This window comes from Actinia tenebrosa, unplaced genomic scaffold, assembly GCF_029948245.1.
Source record: "Actinia tenebrosa isolate PJP-AT-01 unplaced genomic scaffold, QUT_ActTen_1.0 PGA_scaffold5__44_contigs__length_20552954, whole genome shotgun sequence".
NCBI lineage: Eukaryota > Metazoa > Cnidaria > Anthozoa > Actiniaria > Actiniidae > Actinia > Actinia tenebrosa.
In genome coordinates this window covers 11,796,913-11,813,224 of record NW_028292582.1, presented here as the reverse complement: position 1 = coordinate 11,813,224, position 16,312 = coordinate 11,796,913, and the positions used below count along the sequence as shown (strand labels likewise).

General features: G+C 36.8%; 3 protein-coding genes across 3 annotated transcripts; all 3 read left to right on the top strand.

Moving 5' to 3' along the window:
- Positions 1–1,347: 1,347 nt before the first annotated feature.
- Positions 1,348–6,629, top strand: LOC116295811 (collagen alpha-1(XIV) chain). The gene is made up of 9 exons (XM_031703752.2): positions 1,348–1,452; positions 1,908–1,973; positions 3,365–3,542; positions 3,621–3,856; positions 4,096–4,296; positions 4,753–4,976; positions 5,269–5,454; positions 5,926–6,115; positions 6,410–6,629. Exons 2-8 carry the CDS (start codon positions 1,916–1,918, stop codon positions 6,109–6,111), a joined length of 1,269 nt encoding a protein of 422 aa, XP_031559612.2. The 5' UTR covers positions 1,348–1,452; positions 1,908–1,915; the 3' UTR covers positions 6,112–6,115; positions 6,410–6,629.
- A 112-nt stretch (positions 6,630–6,741) lies between these two features.
- LOC116295814 (vitrin) lies at positions 6,742–9,330 on the top strand. Its single transcript, XM_031703757.2, has 4 exons — positions 6,742–7,558; positions 7,836–8,094; positions 8,460–8,613; positions 8,958–9,330. The coding sequence occupies exons 1-4, from the start codon at positions 7,495–7,497 to the stop codon at positions 9,135–9,137; spliced, it is 657 nt and encodes a 218-aa protein (XP_031559617.2). The 5' UTR covers positions 6,742–7,494; the 3' UTR covers positions 9,138–9,330.
- Positions 9,331–11,295: 1,965 nt separating this feature from the next.
- LOC116295813 (matrilin-1-like) lies at positions 11,296–16,190 on the top strand. The gene is made up of 5 exons (XM_031703756.2): positions 11,296–11,443; positions 12,537–12,801; positions 13,369–13,522; positions 13,673–13,895; positions 14,144–16,190. The coding sequence occupies exons 1-4, from the start codon at positions 11,386–11,388 to the stop codon at positions 13,859–13,861; spliced, it is 666 nt and encodes a 221-aa protein (XP_031559616.1). The 5' UTR covers positions 11,296–11,385; the 3' UTR covers positions 13,862–13,895; positions 14,144–16,190.
- Positions 16,191–16,312: the final 122 nt, after the last annotated feature.

Sequence of the window (16,312 nt, the reverse complement as noted above, 5' to 3'; positions counted from 1 at the left end):
GCACGCAACCTTGAGAAAACGGTCAATTGGCTCATTTAAACAAACAAATCCACACAGTCTTGCCACATCAGCCCACTTCTGGGAAATGGCCGGTAAAGAGCTGAAGACCATAATTACGCAAGATGAAACAAAGTTATACGAAAGAAACGGGACTTTAGATTAAACATGCTAAGCAAATAAAAATTGAACAGGAAGAGAAAAATACTAGATAAACAATCGTAATTAAGGATAATATTGATCGATGTAGCTACTAGATGGCCGTTTAGTCGGCGAAGCAATTTCCTCAAAGAACTGAGCAAGACATTCAAAGAGACTATTAGGATGACAAGCAAGCAAACACGATACAAAACATAATTCGAACACACTTATAAACGTCTTTGGATAAACGTTTAATATTTGGTTCAAAATATTTGGCTTTTTATGGAGGTTAATTCTCATTTTATGGCCAAGTTTCGAGAAATAAAGTTGCAGAAGTGAAGGCGCGTGCTGCCGACTTTTGCTTCCATACCACTTCTCGTTCTTAATCACCTTATCATCTTTTCGTTAAATCCGCAAATCGCCCTTTTTTGTCTTTTATCTCAACCAACATACTTCTATGTAGAAGTCTTACAAATTTTTCGGCTTAATCAAGTTTTCCATTAAATATGGATCCAATATGTATAGATCAAAAGTTTGCTCGTTTGTGTGTGTGTGTGTGTGTGTGTGGGTTTTTTTTCTTCAGGCCTGGCAAAATACTCCTTACTCATAGATTGATTAACGCAGAATAAACAAATGCTTAGTTACAAATTGTTCTTAACCAAATACATCAATACTTCCTGCACTCCAGTCGAGAAAGGATGACTAATTTTTAATTTTTAATAATATTTTTTAAGTCGACAATTATTCTGTTAACATTTTAGTAATTTTCAAAGCACATTTTCCATAATTGTTTCATTTTGGTTGTTCCACAGTTGAGAAGAAGTTACATACGTATAAGATCGAATGGTAATCGATGGTGATAATAATGAATAATATGAATAAATATGATTTTACTGATCAGAAGCATGTGCGGAATCGAAAGATCAGATGCCGTTAAAAGATAACCTGAACAGAACGTTTTGATCTTAGTCGAACGCACACATTTGGCAAGTGAATTCTTTGAAAAATTGTAGCGCAAAACTATACTACGGTTCTAACACAGACAATAAAAACTAAAGCAACAGTTTTGCCATTTTTTTCTTCGTTAAAAAAATGTATTTCAGCCAATAGTTTTGATTATGACAGCTATAATAGCTTCTAAATGATTTGTTTGTGTTACGTTATGTTTCTAAAAGTAAATAGTATTTATATACAAATTACTTAGTCCACCTTGGGTGGTTGCATGGGACTGTGCCGTGCAGCCTTTATAAGGCCACCCAACTCGTTCTCTTCACCACTAGTGTTTGAAGTTTGGTCAGTGAACTCAGTTATAAGGTAAGTCCCCAGTTCACCTTTTTTGCTTTGGTCTCTTGTTGCAAAGTTTTAGTATTTTCATTTTTCGGGTTCTTCTTTTTTTTTTTCTTCTTCTTCTTCTTCTTCTTCTTTCCTAAATACGTTTTGTAGCTTTTCTCTGATAATATGAACACTAACCATTGCCAGCAATCTTTGCTGTTCTCGTTTGAAAATGCAGGAGTAAACCATATCTGGACAATTGTGTATTTTAATTTGTCCCATTTCAACCCCTCGTTTTTTGTTTTCTTTTTTTTTTTTTTTCCTTCTTCTTCTTCTTCTTTTTCTTCCCCTTTCTTCTGCTTCTTCTTCCTTTTCTCGTCCTTCTCCTTCTCTCTATAGTACTTTCTATTCTATTTCTTTCTAAATTATTTTAAACTATAAAAACTATCATAAAGCATGTATAATCAACAAATTTCATTGTCCATTTATATTTTCAGAAACAAAGATGAAACTTCTCTTTCTTACCGTGATTCTGTTGTATTGTCACCACACTTTTGCCCTTGGTAAGAAATTTTTACTTAATTTAAAATATTTTTTTAAGAACTTGTTATCTTTTATTAATAGTTATCTGAATATATTTTTCAATAATATGTGCGCGTTCATGTTTTAATTCAAATTTCAAGATTGAGACGTATTTTAGATACTTCTAGATACTGTTCTGAATCATTCTAAAAAAATTTTTCCTATATTTTGTTCTGTTCAATTCACAAAAAAATAAATAAATAAAAAAGAAAAAGAAAAATACAGTAAAACTAAATACAGCTGCGTCAACTACTTGATCGTTGTACTTTGTTTCCATCGTGAAAATTCAACACAGCTTTCCCCTAGTTTTGACATATTTATTTTGGAGTTGAATTAGCTTGTTAGCGATTGTGAATGAGAAGGAAACTAAACACTGTGCAAAAAAGGTTGTAACAATATTGGAAAAGACATGTACGTTTGTCGTAGCAGCGAGAGCGCTTGCCTCTTACCCGCGTTCGATTCCCTGACTCAGTGTCGTATGTTAGTGGTGTGTTGGTTCTATCCTGTGGTTTTCCGGTTCTTCCATCAGATTCAAAATCAACCTTTAAATTCTAATTTGACCTATCGATCTACTTATCAAGTGGATTGCAAAACCTGTTAGTCTTTCGGTCCACCATGGAATAGTAGATCCGATAAGATTAGACGTTTTGGGCGTTATTCCTTAGTCGGAGTAAAAAGACGAAATTAGAAAATAAGTAGGATTTATGTGATACGAAGAACATCACAGCAAAGAACAGAACGAACGAAGAACGAAAGCACACGACCTACTTTTCCCCGGTTTTCTATGAAAATAAATACGGAAAAAGATCTTTGTTATTGAAGGAGTAGTTCAAACAATTCCTAGTTGTGACAGTAACAAACAGCAGATAACAGCCAGGAAGAAGATAGTGACACTGGAATAAACTTTAACTAAAACAATTATTTCTATCCACGCATTTTTACGTACTATTCGATGTTATATCGGTTTGACTTGAAGAGATTTTGTCTATAAACTCCATAATCGATAACACCTCGTTTTGAAATACTGACTAATCGATAATACCTCGTTTTATAACACTGACTAATCGATATTACCTCGTTTGAAAACACTGACTAATCGATAATACCTCGTTTGAAAACACTGACTAATCGATATTACCTCGTTTGAAAACACTGACTAATCGATAATACCTCGTTTGAAAACACTGACTAATCGATAATACCTCCTTTGAAAACACTGACTAATCGATATTACCTCGTTTTAAAATACTGACTAATCGATAATACCTCGTTTTAAAATACTGACTAATCGATAATACCTTTTTTTCGAGCACTGTTACTAATCGAGAATATTTCGTTCCAAAAGTATTCATTGTATGTTTTTTGGCTGTAGCTGGTGAACCAAAGCCTTTTGTCAAATGTACAAGAAAATGGGTTAAGATTGGTTGCTTCCACGACTCACTCTCCCCCAGGCCTCTTCCAGATTTACTCCTTAACGATCGTGACGTGTACAGCCCTTCCAACGATGGTCACGTACTTGACTGGCACAAATGGGCGGAATCTCAGCACAGGTTTGTCACTTGACATTGACCAAGATCTGTGATTGGTTTTTCAAATATTCACGTGATTCACTGTATTTTTCCTCCCAGTCTTGCCTGTCGATGCGCAGAAAAGGCTCGTTCTAAAGGCTACAAGGTCTTTGGACTCCAGTTTTACGGCGAATGCTGGGGAGGAGCTAATGGAGAGGCCACATTTAGTAAAGATGGGCCTTCTGACAACTGTATTCAGCAGCTCACCAAACCTTACGCATGCGTCAAACAAGACCCTTTCTCTGAATGTGTTGGCGGGGAGAGCACTAACTACATCTACAGACTGGTTGACAACAGTAAGTATACGAAAAAAAGACTTGACCGCCATGTTGGTTGACATGACAAGACCCAATCTTTCTTTCAAATCAAACAACATGGCGGCTATGACGTCACTTGCACAAGGACAAAAGACGTGGCCGCCATATCGAATGATATGCCAAAAGACAACAAGACCAAATCTTTTGTTCAAGTCATCCAACATGGTAGCTATGACGTCGCATTTACCCCAAATACTTACCATTCTTTATTCGTTTAGCACCTGAACCTCAAAGCCCTGACATCGATGGCGGCTACTCTAAATGGTCTGATTGGTCAGCCTGTAGCAAAACCTGTGGTATTGGAGAAAAGATTCGAGAAAGAACCTGTAACAATCCAACCCCTAAAGGAAATGGAAAACCGTGTGAAGAACTGGGGCCTGCTGTTGAGGTTGCGCAGTGTCGTCTTATGGAATGCGCAAGTAAGTTGAATGAGTCTAAAAATACATTATTCCTAAAGTCATGACAAAACCATTAGCATCAAACACAGGGAGTACTGGAGTAGCCTTGGTATGATCGTGAAACAGCACAGTACGTCAGGCAGCACTGTCATGGTACGGAATCGTACACATCTTTTGAACCAAGCACATCGCACCTGATAATTGTTGCTCCGACAAAAATAAACAATGAAATCCCTTTGCTCTCGGGAATTGAATTCTTTCTCATGTAAAACTATGATTCCTGCCATCTAACATGGCTGCGATCACGTGATGTATATAAGACTCACAAGCGATTGTTGTCGAACAAAACGCCTTGCCCATTCCCCTTACGACAAATTAGTACCTAGTACCCACTCGATTTTGTGGAAAAAATTTATCGAGCATTACTCATGGTATTTTTAGAGCAGCATGGCTGTCTTACTTATTTTCTCTTTTCAGGCCGGTGTGAGCGAGCAATGGATGTCGGGATCGTTGTGGATTCATCATCAAGTGTACGTCGTGAGAACTTTATTCAAGTCAAGAAATTCCTGGTGAAACTTGTGCAAGAATTTAGCGTTAGTAAATCGAAGACCCATGTTGGAGTTGTACGTTACAACCACTATGCTAAACTCATGTGGGATTTTAGCAAAATAGAATATTACTCTCCTGCAAGATTAGCCGAGGTAAATAAATGCTGTTAAGCAGAACTTCTATAAAGCTGTCACCGTCAGGTCATTGTTAGTGGCGGTTAAAAATAGGTTGGTCGCTTAAGAGAGGTATAAATTAGTGCAAAAGCCCTCTTTGGGACTTTAGCACTTGGTCGATAAATAGAGGTCGATCGCTTAATAGAGGTTCAACTGCTACCAGATATACACAATTATTTGATCCAAGAAACAGAAGTATTATATCAATAATTTTCCACAGTCCTGCAAAATTCCTTTACAATCAACCAATTTTCTTTTTTCTCTATTTTAGGCTATCCTTGACATTGATTTCCAGCCAGGTGGAACCAGAACAGATCTTGGTATGGAAATGGCCGGTGACTTGTTGTTTAATGGTCCTGCTGCGAGACCATCAGTACCTCATCTCTTATTGGTTCTCACTGATGGAAGGACGAGCCCTAAATCTAAGAAGTACGCGGATGTTATTAACAAATTGAAGGTGAGTTCTGATTGGATTATATAAATAGCGAGTATTTCCATTGGTGCAGTAATTGTATTATTCAGAGCCTGCGTTTCTCTTGGTCAAAAGTGAGGATCTTAGGAACTAAAGAGCATGCGTAGACGACCCTTCACATTTGTTTCGTCATTTCCTGCGTGTACTGTATTACTAAACGCAGCAAGGAAAAGGCTTATTTGTTATTATGATTATTATTATTATAGTAAGAAAAAGTTCTGTTGTGGCTTAAAATGATGTTTTCTTACAATTCTTTTGAAAGCTTGCTGCGCGCGCATGGATTTGTTTCATTCACAATACAGTACAGTTCTCGACCAATCAGAGCACGCGTAGCAAACTATCTATACAGTAATCACTAATACAGCACAGTTCTCGACCAATTATAGCACAATGCCAATGTAGTCATCATATAATCTTTTAGTTGCCATGCCAATTATGTTTTGTTTGTTTTGTCAGTCGCAAGTGGCTGACCTGAAGATCATTGCAGTTGGTGTTGGTCAAGTATTCCAGATAAATGAGAATAGGGAACTCGAACAGATTGCAGACGGAAACAAAGCAAATGTCTTTAAGTTGGACTCGTTCGTCGACCTCGTTAAACGTCTAAAGGACATTGTCAAGGTGTTCTGTCAGACACGCTTCTAGAGAGGTAAATACGAAACAGGAGGGGAGGGACGGGGGCGAGAGACACACACTGTACAATGAATAAAGAATCAGGAGTTTTTCTGGGTATCGGGTGCCGAGTATCGGCTGCTTGGTATCGGGTATCGGGTGCCGGGTTTCGGGTGCCGGGTATCGGGTGCCGGGTATCGGGTGCCGGGTATCGGGTGCCGGGTATCGGGTATCGTGTAGCCCCACCCTCCCCTCTAAATCAAGCCCCGTAAGATGTCAATGGTTTTTAGACTAATAACCGCACCTTTAAAAACAAACTATTTGATATCAGTTTCAGATGCTGACTAGATTATCAATTTGACGCGACGAACGAACATATAAAGTTAAAGGACACATGGATGGAGTATGCAAATCGTTGTCAATGATTTCAATAATATTATGTTTTGTTTTTCGTAGTTTGTTTAGAATAAGAAATTCTATCACCAGATATACGTTGATGTGTCATATACAAGTAGATATTTAACTGAATAAATCAACACCAAGTATCTACACACCGTCAACTTGATTATTTCTTTCTGGAATTTCTTGAGTTTTTATTTTTTTATTCTTTTATTTTCCCGTCGAATTTGCGCTCAAAAAAATTTAATAAAGAGTTAAAACCTCATGTTGAGTTCCCCTTGTTCCACTTCTACAGGTTTTGTAAACGATCTCAAAAAATCGCCAAAATACGATTACTATGCTAATCTTAATTATAATTTGATTTAAAACTATACTAGGTTACTTAGGGCTGAAATTATTGCTAAGCTATGAAGTACGAAAAGAAAGCTTTTTCATAAGGCTTTTTCTTTTCTTTTCCTATTTTAATTTTGCTTTATTATGCTGTTGAAATATTATCCGAGTGGAGAAGTCTAATAGGAAATAGTAAAACAATGGAAACAAGTGAGGGACATTCCATGCTAAACTCTACACGATTCCTAAGAAACCTTTTAAGTATAAAGTTTCTCACGTAAGAGTTCAACTTTCTAAATCCTTTTTTTAACAAAAAATTTAATGCTTTAATTTCCCTAAACATTTTTCATCGAAATTTTATGATAGAGAAAAAAAAAACGTTAAGCAGTATAACGTGGATTTACTTATAATTAGATTACCATTATTGCAATACTTATTAATATCAATTACTTATTAATATACATTTGCTAATCGCATCATAATTTTAGATTAACGTGGTCGTCTGTCGGTCAGATTTCAAAATGGAAAGATGAACGAGTCATAATTGGTATAATCAGGACCACTTTTTAATAATTGCGCTAATTACAAAGCTTATTACGAAGATAATTCTATGAGATCTCGAGTTTTTAATTTTCCAATTGGCCTTCATTTTGGATCAAGGTGGTCGTCTGTCGGTCAGGTTTCAAAATGGTTTCCCTCGTGCTATTTTTTGTGCCTTTTCTTGGAGTATTTTCTTTCCAGCCTGCTTCAGGTAAGCAAATGCATGCATTATATTACTATCAATATTATAGATTTTCCTTTTTCTTTTAACATTTGTTTTGTCTTGTCCTTAAGTCTTTTCCTTGTCCTTCTACTTGTCCCTGTCTTTATCCTTGTCCTTGTCCTTCTTCCTCTCCCTATCTCTTCTCTCTTCTCTCTTTTTTCTTCATCTTATCACAGTACTATTACCTGAATACAGTATACTAGTAATTTCATAATTCCTGGAATGACTACAATTTCCGTACAACCTCTCGTTTCTTCATTTTCAGGTGCTGTTTGTAACGATGTCATTGATATCGGCGTGCTCATTGACTCATCAGCGAGCATGGGAGACGAATGGTTAGTAAGTGCCATGGCATTTGCAATCCAGCTCACAGATAACTTCACCATCAGCTACGATGAGACAAGGTTTGGAATGATTAGTTTCAGTGACGAAGCGAAGACTGAGTTTCGTTTCAGTGACTATTCGACCAAGGGTGAAGTGGAAATAGCAGTAGGAAAAGTTGATTCCAAGAACTCGAGTACAAGGTAAAAAGACGTGATGGAAATGTTACCGCAAAGTTTTACTCTGATCATTAAGTTATTGCCAAATATTTCAATTAGGACTGAAAATGAACTTTTTTTTTACAAAGACTCCCTTTTTGTCATAAATGTTTTCTATACTTCAGTGTGGTTTTTTTCCACTTCCCATTCTCCCTTCCTTTCTTTCCTTTCTTCCTTCTTCACTACTCTTATTTTATTTCTTCTCAAGCTCTTTTCCCCTACATCTCATTTTCTCTTCTTTTTCTTTCATCTTTTCTCTTCACTATAAGTATTCCTAAATTATCTGTAAAGAAGAAAAGATGTCAATGCCATTTCTATTTCACTAACCTGTACTGTCTTGTCTCTCTCAGAATCGACAAAGCCATTCACTTGGCCAAAACAGAGCTATTTGGTGTTGGAGGAGGCGCCAGACCAAATGCTGAAAAGTTCTTGATCATCGCAACTGATGGTCGTTTCTCACAAAATGATCTGCCAACATTTGATTCTATGATCTTACCGATCTTGGTACGTTACATCGATAGCTAGACTCATTTTCATATAACTTTTCCATTAGCTTTTATCATGGTATTCGCACGGCAGAAACACCGCTACAGCTTATGCAAATCACAGTGGAGCCGAAAGTGTTGATTTTTGCGCAGGGAGGAAAGCCGGAGAATCCCGGAAATTGTTTTTTAAAGCACGCGGAAGAGAACCAACGTGGAACTCTACTCACATATGATGTGAGTCAAGGGATCGAACCCATGTCATGCCCACTGCATGCAGGGAGAGAAGCACCGCGCTCCACCCATATGTTTCTCCTTTACTTTTTCCATCCACGGATTGTAATTATTTTCTCCTTGTCGTTTCAGAACATGAATATCACATTATTTGTGGTTGGTATCGGTGATGAAACCATCCCTAAAGATGTGAACGCTCTCGCTTTGAATAAGCACGAGAACGTATTTTTATCTCCTTCAGATGCCAATCGAGACCAGCTCGTTAACCGTATTCGACAGATAACTGCAGCTAAATGTGCCGTGAAACGATAACTCTTCATGTCACTGAAAAGTGATGAAGACTCGTGGAAGATCATCCTAGAAGATGTGATTTCTGACAGAAATAAGTTTTGCACTAAATTCTAGTGTCAATTGGTTCATACTCATCCCGGGAATATTGTTATGCTTATGGTTCTATAATATTTGGTATTGATTGCTGGAAAATAAATAGAAAAGTTTAGTTTGATTTACGTTGCCCACTTTCTTTCTTTCTTTCTTTCTTTATTCTTTTTCCATTTCGTGCTTTGTTTTCCTGTTATTGCTTTTATTTGACGGTTTGTTTCTCATAGAGTCTGTAGCGTTATCAAAAGTCAATTACTTCTTTGTATTGCTTTAATCTTTTACAGTATTCTCAGTTTTCCTGGCATTGAGTGGGAAGGTAAATTTCCAAAATACTATGATATAAAAAAGACAATGGATATAATGACTTGCTGGGCAACCCAGAAGTCAAATAAACAATGTTGATCTTAAAAAAGCAATCGATATAATGAGACAAGATTAATAGCCATTAGCTACTAATTAGTGTCATAAGCGCTAGATAGAATTTAAGATAACCCTTGGAAAATTTAAAACGAGAAAAATAGGATGAAATCCTTGGTGGAATGTGGGAAAAACTATACGATTTATCATACCACATTGACAATCACCGAGAAGATGGGAAGGATCGAATGGAAAGTTCTTGTTTCCCATATTTTTCATTTCTCTTTTCTTCCATGTATTTCATTTTTATATTCATGTATTTCGATTTTTCCCCTCGTCCACGTTAAAGCTTCTCTTCGCTTTTCTCTTCAAGACATTTTCCTCGTAAACATTTGGAACGATTAATGTTGCTCGAAAATGATATTTATTTAATTTGTTATCTGGTTGAATGGATTACTGATTCTTGATCGCTGCTTTTTCTTACCACTAGGTTTAACGGGCCGTTAATGAACTCTTCATGATTGATTCCTATGATGATGAAGATGACGATGATGATGAAAAGGAAGATGATGATGATGATGATGATGATGATGATGATGATGGTGATGGTGATGATGGTGATGATGATGATGACGACGATGATGAAAAGGAAGATGATGATGATGATGGTGAAGATGGTGATGATGATGGTGATGATGATGATGATGATGATGATGATGATGATGACGATAATGATGAAAAGGAAGATGATGATGATGATGGTGAAGATGGTGATGATGATGATGGTGATGGTGATGATGTTGATGATGATGATGAAAGAATATGATCAAATGCGTAGTACATTTAGATACGCTAAAAAATTAATAATTAAATATCAACTTAAATATTTTTTAATATATTCGAGAACAATACTTCTTTATTCGCGGTTCGTACGACTTTTTTTCCCTGGCCTGATTCTAAATATCCAAGGACTTTTCCTCCATAGTAATAATTTGAGTTTTCAAAAAAATGTTTGAAAGATTAAGTGTTATAATTACTAAAGATTAACTAAGTCAAAACAAAGGAGTTTAATGTCCTTGTAATAATCAACAAATTCCAATCATGATTTGTAAATGGTACATTTGTTGTCAACGTATTAATCTGGAATTGTTCAAGGAGAATCTTTACAAACCAGTCGTTCTTCTCTAAGAGGTAAGCCCTATCTTTTCTATCGTTATACTAACAAAACCCTTTAGATATACTAGTAACCTCTTCTTTTAAAACCCCACTGATAAGTGATAAATAGATTTAATTTTAGCTTTCTTTATTGTAAAGAGGCTGTCGACGAATCTTGTTGTGGATTGATGTAACGTTAAGAGTACGTTTAGAAGTACTATTCTGTAACTTGTGTCTAATTCATAGATTTGTGCTACACAGTGTTTTCAAAAGTTAACACTGTTCTTTTAAAATGTAGATTTTTTAACCTATTGGACCTACAATCAAAGTTTCCTCCTACGTGCAAAGATATAGTTTTTTTGCGTAATGTTTAGTACTTGGATTGATCTGCGTTGTTAAAAGAGAGTCGTTTTGTGTGTTTGCTTTTTTGTTGTTTGTGTGTATTGTTTAGAATTTGTCAAGATAATATTTTCCAGTGAAAAAATATTAATCCTTCGTTGATTTTTTGTTTATTTGTTTGCTTGTTTTGTGTGTTGTGTTTAATATGAATATATACTTTTAATCTTCCTGTACCAACAAAATCGCTTGTTTGACTGGGTTTTTTTTCATTGTTCCAATATGACTATTTTTTCCTGTCTAACCCCAATAGGCGACATCCATCGTAATCATGGTTCTCAGGTCAGTGATACTGATGATGCTAACTTCATGTGTCCTGTCATCAACAAGTGAGTAATAACTTCAAAAACTTTCGTTGATGCGACTGTTGGGTGATTACAGTAACATCTGATTATCATCGCTTTATACTTGGTACAGTGTTGTGTCGCTCCAAAAATCCCTGCTCAAATAGTTACAAAAGTTGAATACGTAGTAAGAGTAGTTCTGCATTTGGCAGAAAGCAGCTTGGGATTGGGCACTTATTTGTCGCACGGGACTGAAAAAAAAAAAAAAAGAAAGAAAAAAGAGGGAAAAAATATTATTTTACTCAAAAAAAGAAAGGAGCAATGATGGGGTTTGGATCTAGTTAAGAATTTGAATTCAAAAAGATCTAAAAGATTGTGAAAAGAAAAAAATTTATCCGGATACTGTGGGATTCGAACTCCCACCTCTACCAATAGAAATTTACTAATTTATTTCAAAAATAAACCCCGATTCAAGTTTGCCATACCCCCGAGACATCCGCAGAGCTGGGGCGTCGTATGGACTTCGGACCTGACGGCGATTAAATCCTTCTGCCCTTGGGTGTACGAATTACGCAAGAAAATGTTCTAGCCGAAGCATCAGGGGAGAGACCAGCCGGCCCCCAGACCATATCGGCTAATCCCTTGCATCTCTGCCACGCACGGAATCGGTTGAAAAAATGATGTTAAAAAGTCTAGTCTATATTGTGTATTGTTTTCATTGCTATTGTTGTGCTAATTTCATAAAACCGTGGCTCAGTGGAAAAAACTTGGGCCTCCAAAACACTGAGTCAAGCCCGGTGAGGGAGGTTGGTACCTGGATGGGTGACCCGAAACTTATAATACTCAAGGATTTTTTTTTTTTCTTTCTTTTCTTTTCTTTTCTTCTTCTCTTTTTCTTTCGTTTTGTTTTGTTTTTGCTAATCGTTTTCGTACTTAAATAGATATAGATTTTAGATGTTTTTGCTTGTAATACGCCTTACTGTAATCCATTCCCGTCTACCCAAAATCGTCCAGTTTTGCCCAGTCTCCCAGCGACAGATTAGCACCTAGTCTCCCATTCGTTTTGGTCAAGAGTTATATATCGAATAGTATCATTCTAAGCTAAATATAATGCCTGTATTTGCTTTTTTATCTCTAGTACTGGAGCAATGTAAGGAGCAGCATGACATAGCGTTTGTATTGGATTCTTCTCGATCCATGGTCGAGCAGGGACTGGTAATGGCCCAGTCTTTAGCCCTCAATGTGGTGAATGGTTTTAGTGTCGGTGAAGACAAAACACGTGTTGGTCTCATAACCTTCTCCGAGGAGTCTCATATTCAGTTTCATTTTGACACGTATTACACGAAAGAGGAAATATACTTGGCCGTGACGTCACATGATGGGATAAACTTCACCTCTGCAAGGTATGGAAATGGTGATGATGGTGATAACAAGAACGATTGATACTGCTAACTCGAGAATCATTTGTTAACAAAATACTCACGGCAGACTTCAAATCAGCTCCTCTATCGGTATCCTCCAGAACAGTTCCTCTTGGGACTCAGTGTAAGGGGATTATTAGGGTTTGGGACATTGCATTTGATGAGAGGAAATAGAACTCTTTACCTTGATTGAACGTAACGTTTTCCCATTTCAAACTACACGTAATTTCCAAGAGTATAACTTCTTTGTTTAATGAATGCGCATGCGGAGAAGACATGCACGTGAATATTAAACATGATGGTTTAGCGTGGTACGTCCTCTTATATACCACGATGTGACGTCAACGGTTGGTCAAATTTAGTAATATACCCATTCGGCTAAGCCTCGTCGGTACATAGCATTTTGATCATCTGTTGACGTCATATCGTGGTAAACGATATTATTATGAAGAAAATAACACGTGGTATGAAATAGGAAAATATTATTCTTTGCTAGGTGGGTGGATGGAATGGGTCCATTAACCAGTTTATATTGCGCGTTTCTTACAGTATTGATAAAGCATACAAAGCCATAGAATTACTGTTTAGTTCATCGTTTGGGTCCAGGCCAGACGTCAGTAGGTTCGTGGTGTTTATTTCTAATGGACTATTCACAACTACCAACATGACCAGCGGTCTTTCTGGCATGCTGGATCGACTTAAAGTAAGTACTGACACGGTCTTACAACCTTGCCCTGAATTGATACCCCTTCTCCTTGCACCTTGGTATTTAAGTGCTCCCCCAAGGTCCCATCGTAACCCCAAACGCTTTCCTCGATAGTACATTAATAGTCACGTGTATCGCTATTTTAAGGAAATGAAGGTCAAGATTCTAGTGGCTGGTGTTGGTATAGAGGTCAATAAACCACGGCTAGAGAAGGTGGTCGATGACAAGATCAAAGATGTCGTGACGGCAGAGGAATTCAATGCTCCGATGCTCATACAGAGAATCCGCGAACTAACTGATGAGTTTTGTCAGATGAAAATGAACCCTAAGGATTAAACAATAGAATCGGCTGCATCTTATTTAGAAAAAGGTAAAATCCCATCCCATCCCATCCCATCCCATCCCATCCTCCGTTCATTCCACTCAGCCATTTCATTTATCCATTTATCCCATTTCTTCATTCCATATATCTATCTATCCATCTAGCTAAACATCTATTTAAGCCTTCCATCAAACTGTTCGATATCATTGGTCCCATCTCATCCCAATCACCCTTCCTTCAGTTTCCGTTCATCCATGTCTTGTTCTATCTGTCTAATCATGTGCTTTTCCCCCCAGAAAACGCATCGCTTCAATCAAGGTTTACTGTATTTGATAGTTTTAGACAATAAAATACATCTTGTGTTGGTTACCGTGTTCAATGTTTTTAGGATTTTTAAGACCTGTGTTACCGCGTGAAATGTGAAGGGGATTGGTACTAGGCTGTTTAATAGAGACGCAATCTCGTACCCAGAGCCCTCCCGCGCCTTCCTATCATCATCTTCGCTGTCCCAGGCACTGACAACAGGAAGGCGCCGGAAGACTCTGGGTACGAGATTGAGACGAGGGAGATGATGAACTAGCAGGACTAAGAAAAAATGGTTTATTTCCCAAATTCGACCCTGCTTGCACTTCAATCATCGGAGAATAATTTGTCAGCTAGTGTTATTGAAATTCTTAAATTAGCGTGCAAATGATGACAATGTCTTTATCGATTAAGAAGAAAATGTATCCGAACAGCACCAAATATGCCATGGATGAGACACTTTTTAAAATCGATTGCCAATAAAGATAAGAAAGATGAGACAATGTAGTCGTGTGTTTCTAGTAGGGTTGACATATAATGGCATAAAAGTTTGATCATTAAATGTTCAGACGTCTAAGTTATTCGAAGATCGATCGAAGTCTTTGATTGCAATCGCTTAACGACCTGCTTCAAATAGCAGCTAGTTCATCAGTAGACTAATGTTCGAGAAAAATCTTATTTGTGAATCATTTTTGCAAATCTAATACTGAGAAGTAATATAACACAGAGGAAGAAAAAGATCAAGAAATTTTCGCGAATTTTCTCTCTAGTCAAGCCTCAACGCAACTTCGAGCTTGTTAGAATCACGTGACCGTAATGAAACCGTTGCCAAGGTTACACATGACCAGATGTCTTTTTTTATTTCTTTACTTGCTTTTGTTTCCTTATTCTGCTTGGAGCTTAAGTTAGATGGCTCGGATCTGCGGTGCCGTTTGTAATAATTTTGATATCATAGTAATAAACTGTTTAAGAAAAGAGCGCCTTTGACTTAAACGAAAAATCTTGAGATATCTTCAAATGAGTAAAGAAGGATTTCTTGTAGCTAGACAAACACGTACCTCACCGCCCGTCTTCCGCGATCAAACATCCAAGAAAATCCCTGTCAATTTCCTGCTAACTTTTGTTCTTAAGTTTTACACAAATAAAGTATAAAGAAACAATGGAATGGTATGTTGTAATTTCCTTTGCAAAGATAACCGCAAAGAGTCTCTTTCATTTACAAACGAATGTATTACTTTGTACTCACTGTATTAGAGGTATCAAAGCATAAAAAGTTTAACTAGATATGATTCTAGCTTCTTACTGTCCAATTCTGGGGTTAAAATGACCCTCTACATAAAAGTTGCAATCCATGAAAAAAGTCTACTTTGGACAAAGAAGTGAATAGCATAGATAAGACAGCAGTAGAATGTAGAGGTACTTCAAAGGTTTAGATTAAGTCGGGGAGTTTTTGTGGATAATATGCCGCTAATCTACCTTCAAATGAATGTTTTTTTTTATTACAATGAAAAGGGAATATTCTCTCACGCTCACTAAATATTAACATTGACAACAAAGTCACCGATAGCAGAAAGAAAACATGCGCGCGCGTATTCCAATTTTGAGAGTCTTTTTTCATCTTATTTAGTTTATTTAAGTTTTTCTATACTCTTATTTCGCTTATCTTCCTTTTCCTTGGCACCCCTTTACAAAACAAAAACAAAAAACAACAACAACAACAACAAACAAACAAACAAAAAACAACAACAACAACAACAACAAATATATATATATATACAAGAACTTTTTACATGTATACTCCCCTTAAAAGTCACAATATTTATCTTAAATATAATAATTAACTCAACCCAACCATTAGTTCAAACACAGGCTACCGGTATAAAACGAATAAAATAGCGCGATAAAGACAATAATCAAACAAAGGCAAATGAAAGAAAAGGATTAAGTCCTGCCCGTCAGAGTGAGGCGGATATGTTAGAATGGCTGAAGTATCGAAAAATTAATCATGGTTTCGTTTAACTGACTCGGATTTTCCGGTATTAAAATCTCGAAAATTCTCTGTCCCAATAAAATGGTTTTCAAATGTTTATCTCTTCTGATCTAATCATTTTATCAAGGACTTTAAAATATCGAGGTTTAATTTTCTGTCAGAGAATATCGCG

Bases quoted from the DNA above. Each gene is read 5' to 3' on its own strand.
- LOC116295811 (XM_031703752.2), top strand. From the start codon at position 1,916: ATGAAACTTCTCTTTCTTACCGTGATTCTGTTGTATTGTCACCACACT. The intron at 3,857-4,095 runs GTAAGTATACGA...TTATTCGTTTAG, and splicing joins CTACAGACTGGTTGACAACA to CACCTGAACCTCAAAGCCCT. The intron at 4,977-5,268 runs GTAAATAAATGC...TCTCTATTTTAG, and splicing joins CTCCTGCAAGATTAGCCGAG to GCTATCCTTGACATTGATTT.
- LOC116295814 (XM_031703757.2), top strand. From the start codon at position 7,495: ATGGTTTCCCTCGTGCTATTTTTTGTGCCTTTTCTTGGAGTATTTTCT. The intron at 8,095-8,459 runs GTAAAAAGACGT...TGTCTCTCTCAG, and splicing joins TCCAAGAACTCGAGTACAAG to AATCGACAAAGCCATTCACT. The intron at 8,614-8,957 runs GTACGTTACATC...TTGTCGTTTCAG, and splicing joins CTATGATCTTACCGATCTTG to AACATGAATATCACATTATT.
- LOC116295813 (XM_031703756.2), top strand. From the start codon at position 11,386: ATGGTTCTCAGGTCAGTGATACTGATGATGCTAACTTCATGTGTCCTG. The intron at 11,444-12,536 runs GTGAGTAATAAC...TTTTATCTCTAG, and splicing joins ATGTGTCCTGTCATCAACAA to TACTGGAGCAATGTAAGGAG. The intron at 12,802-13,368 runs GTATGGAAATGG...CGTTTCTTACAG, and splicing joins ATAAACTTCACCTCTGCAAG to TATTGATAAAGCATACAAAG.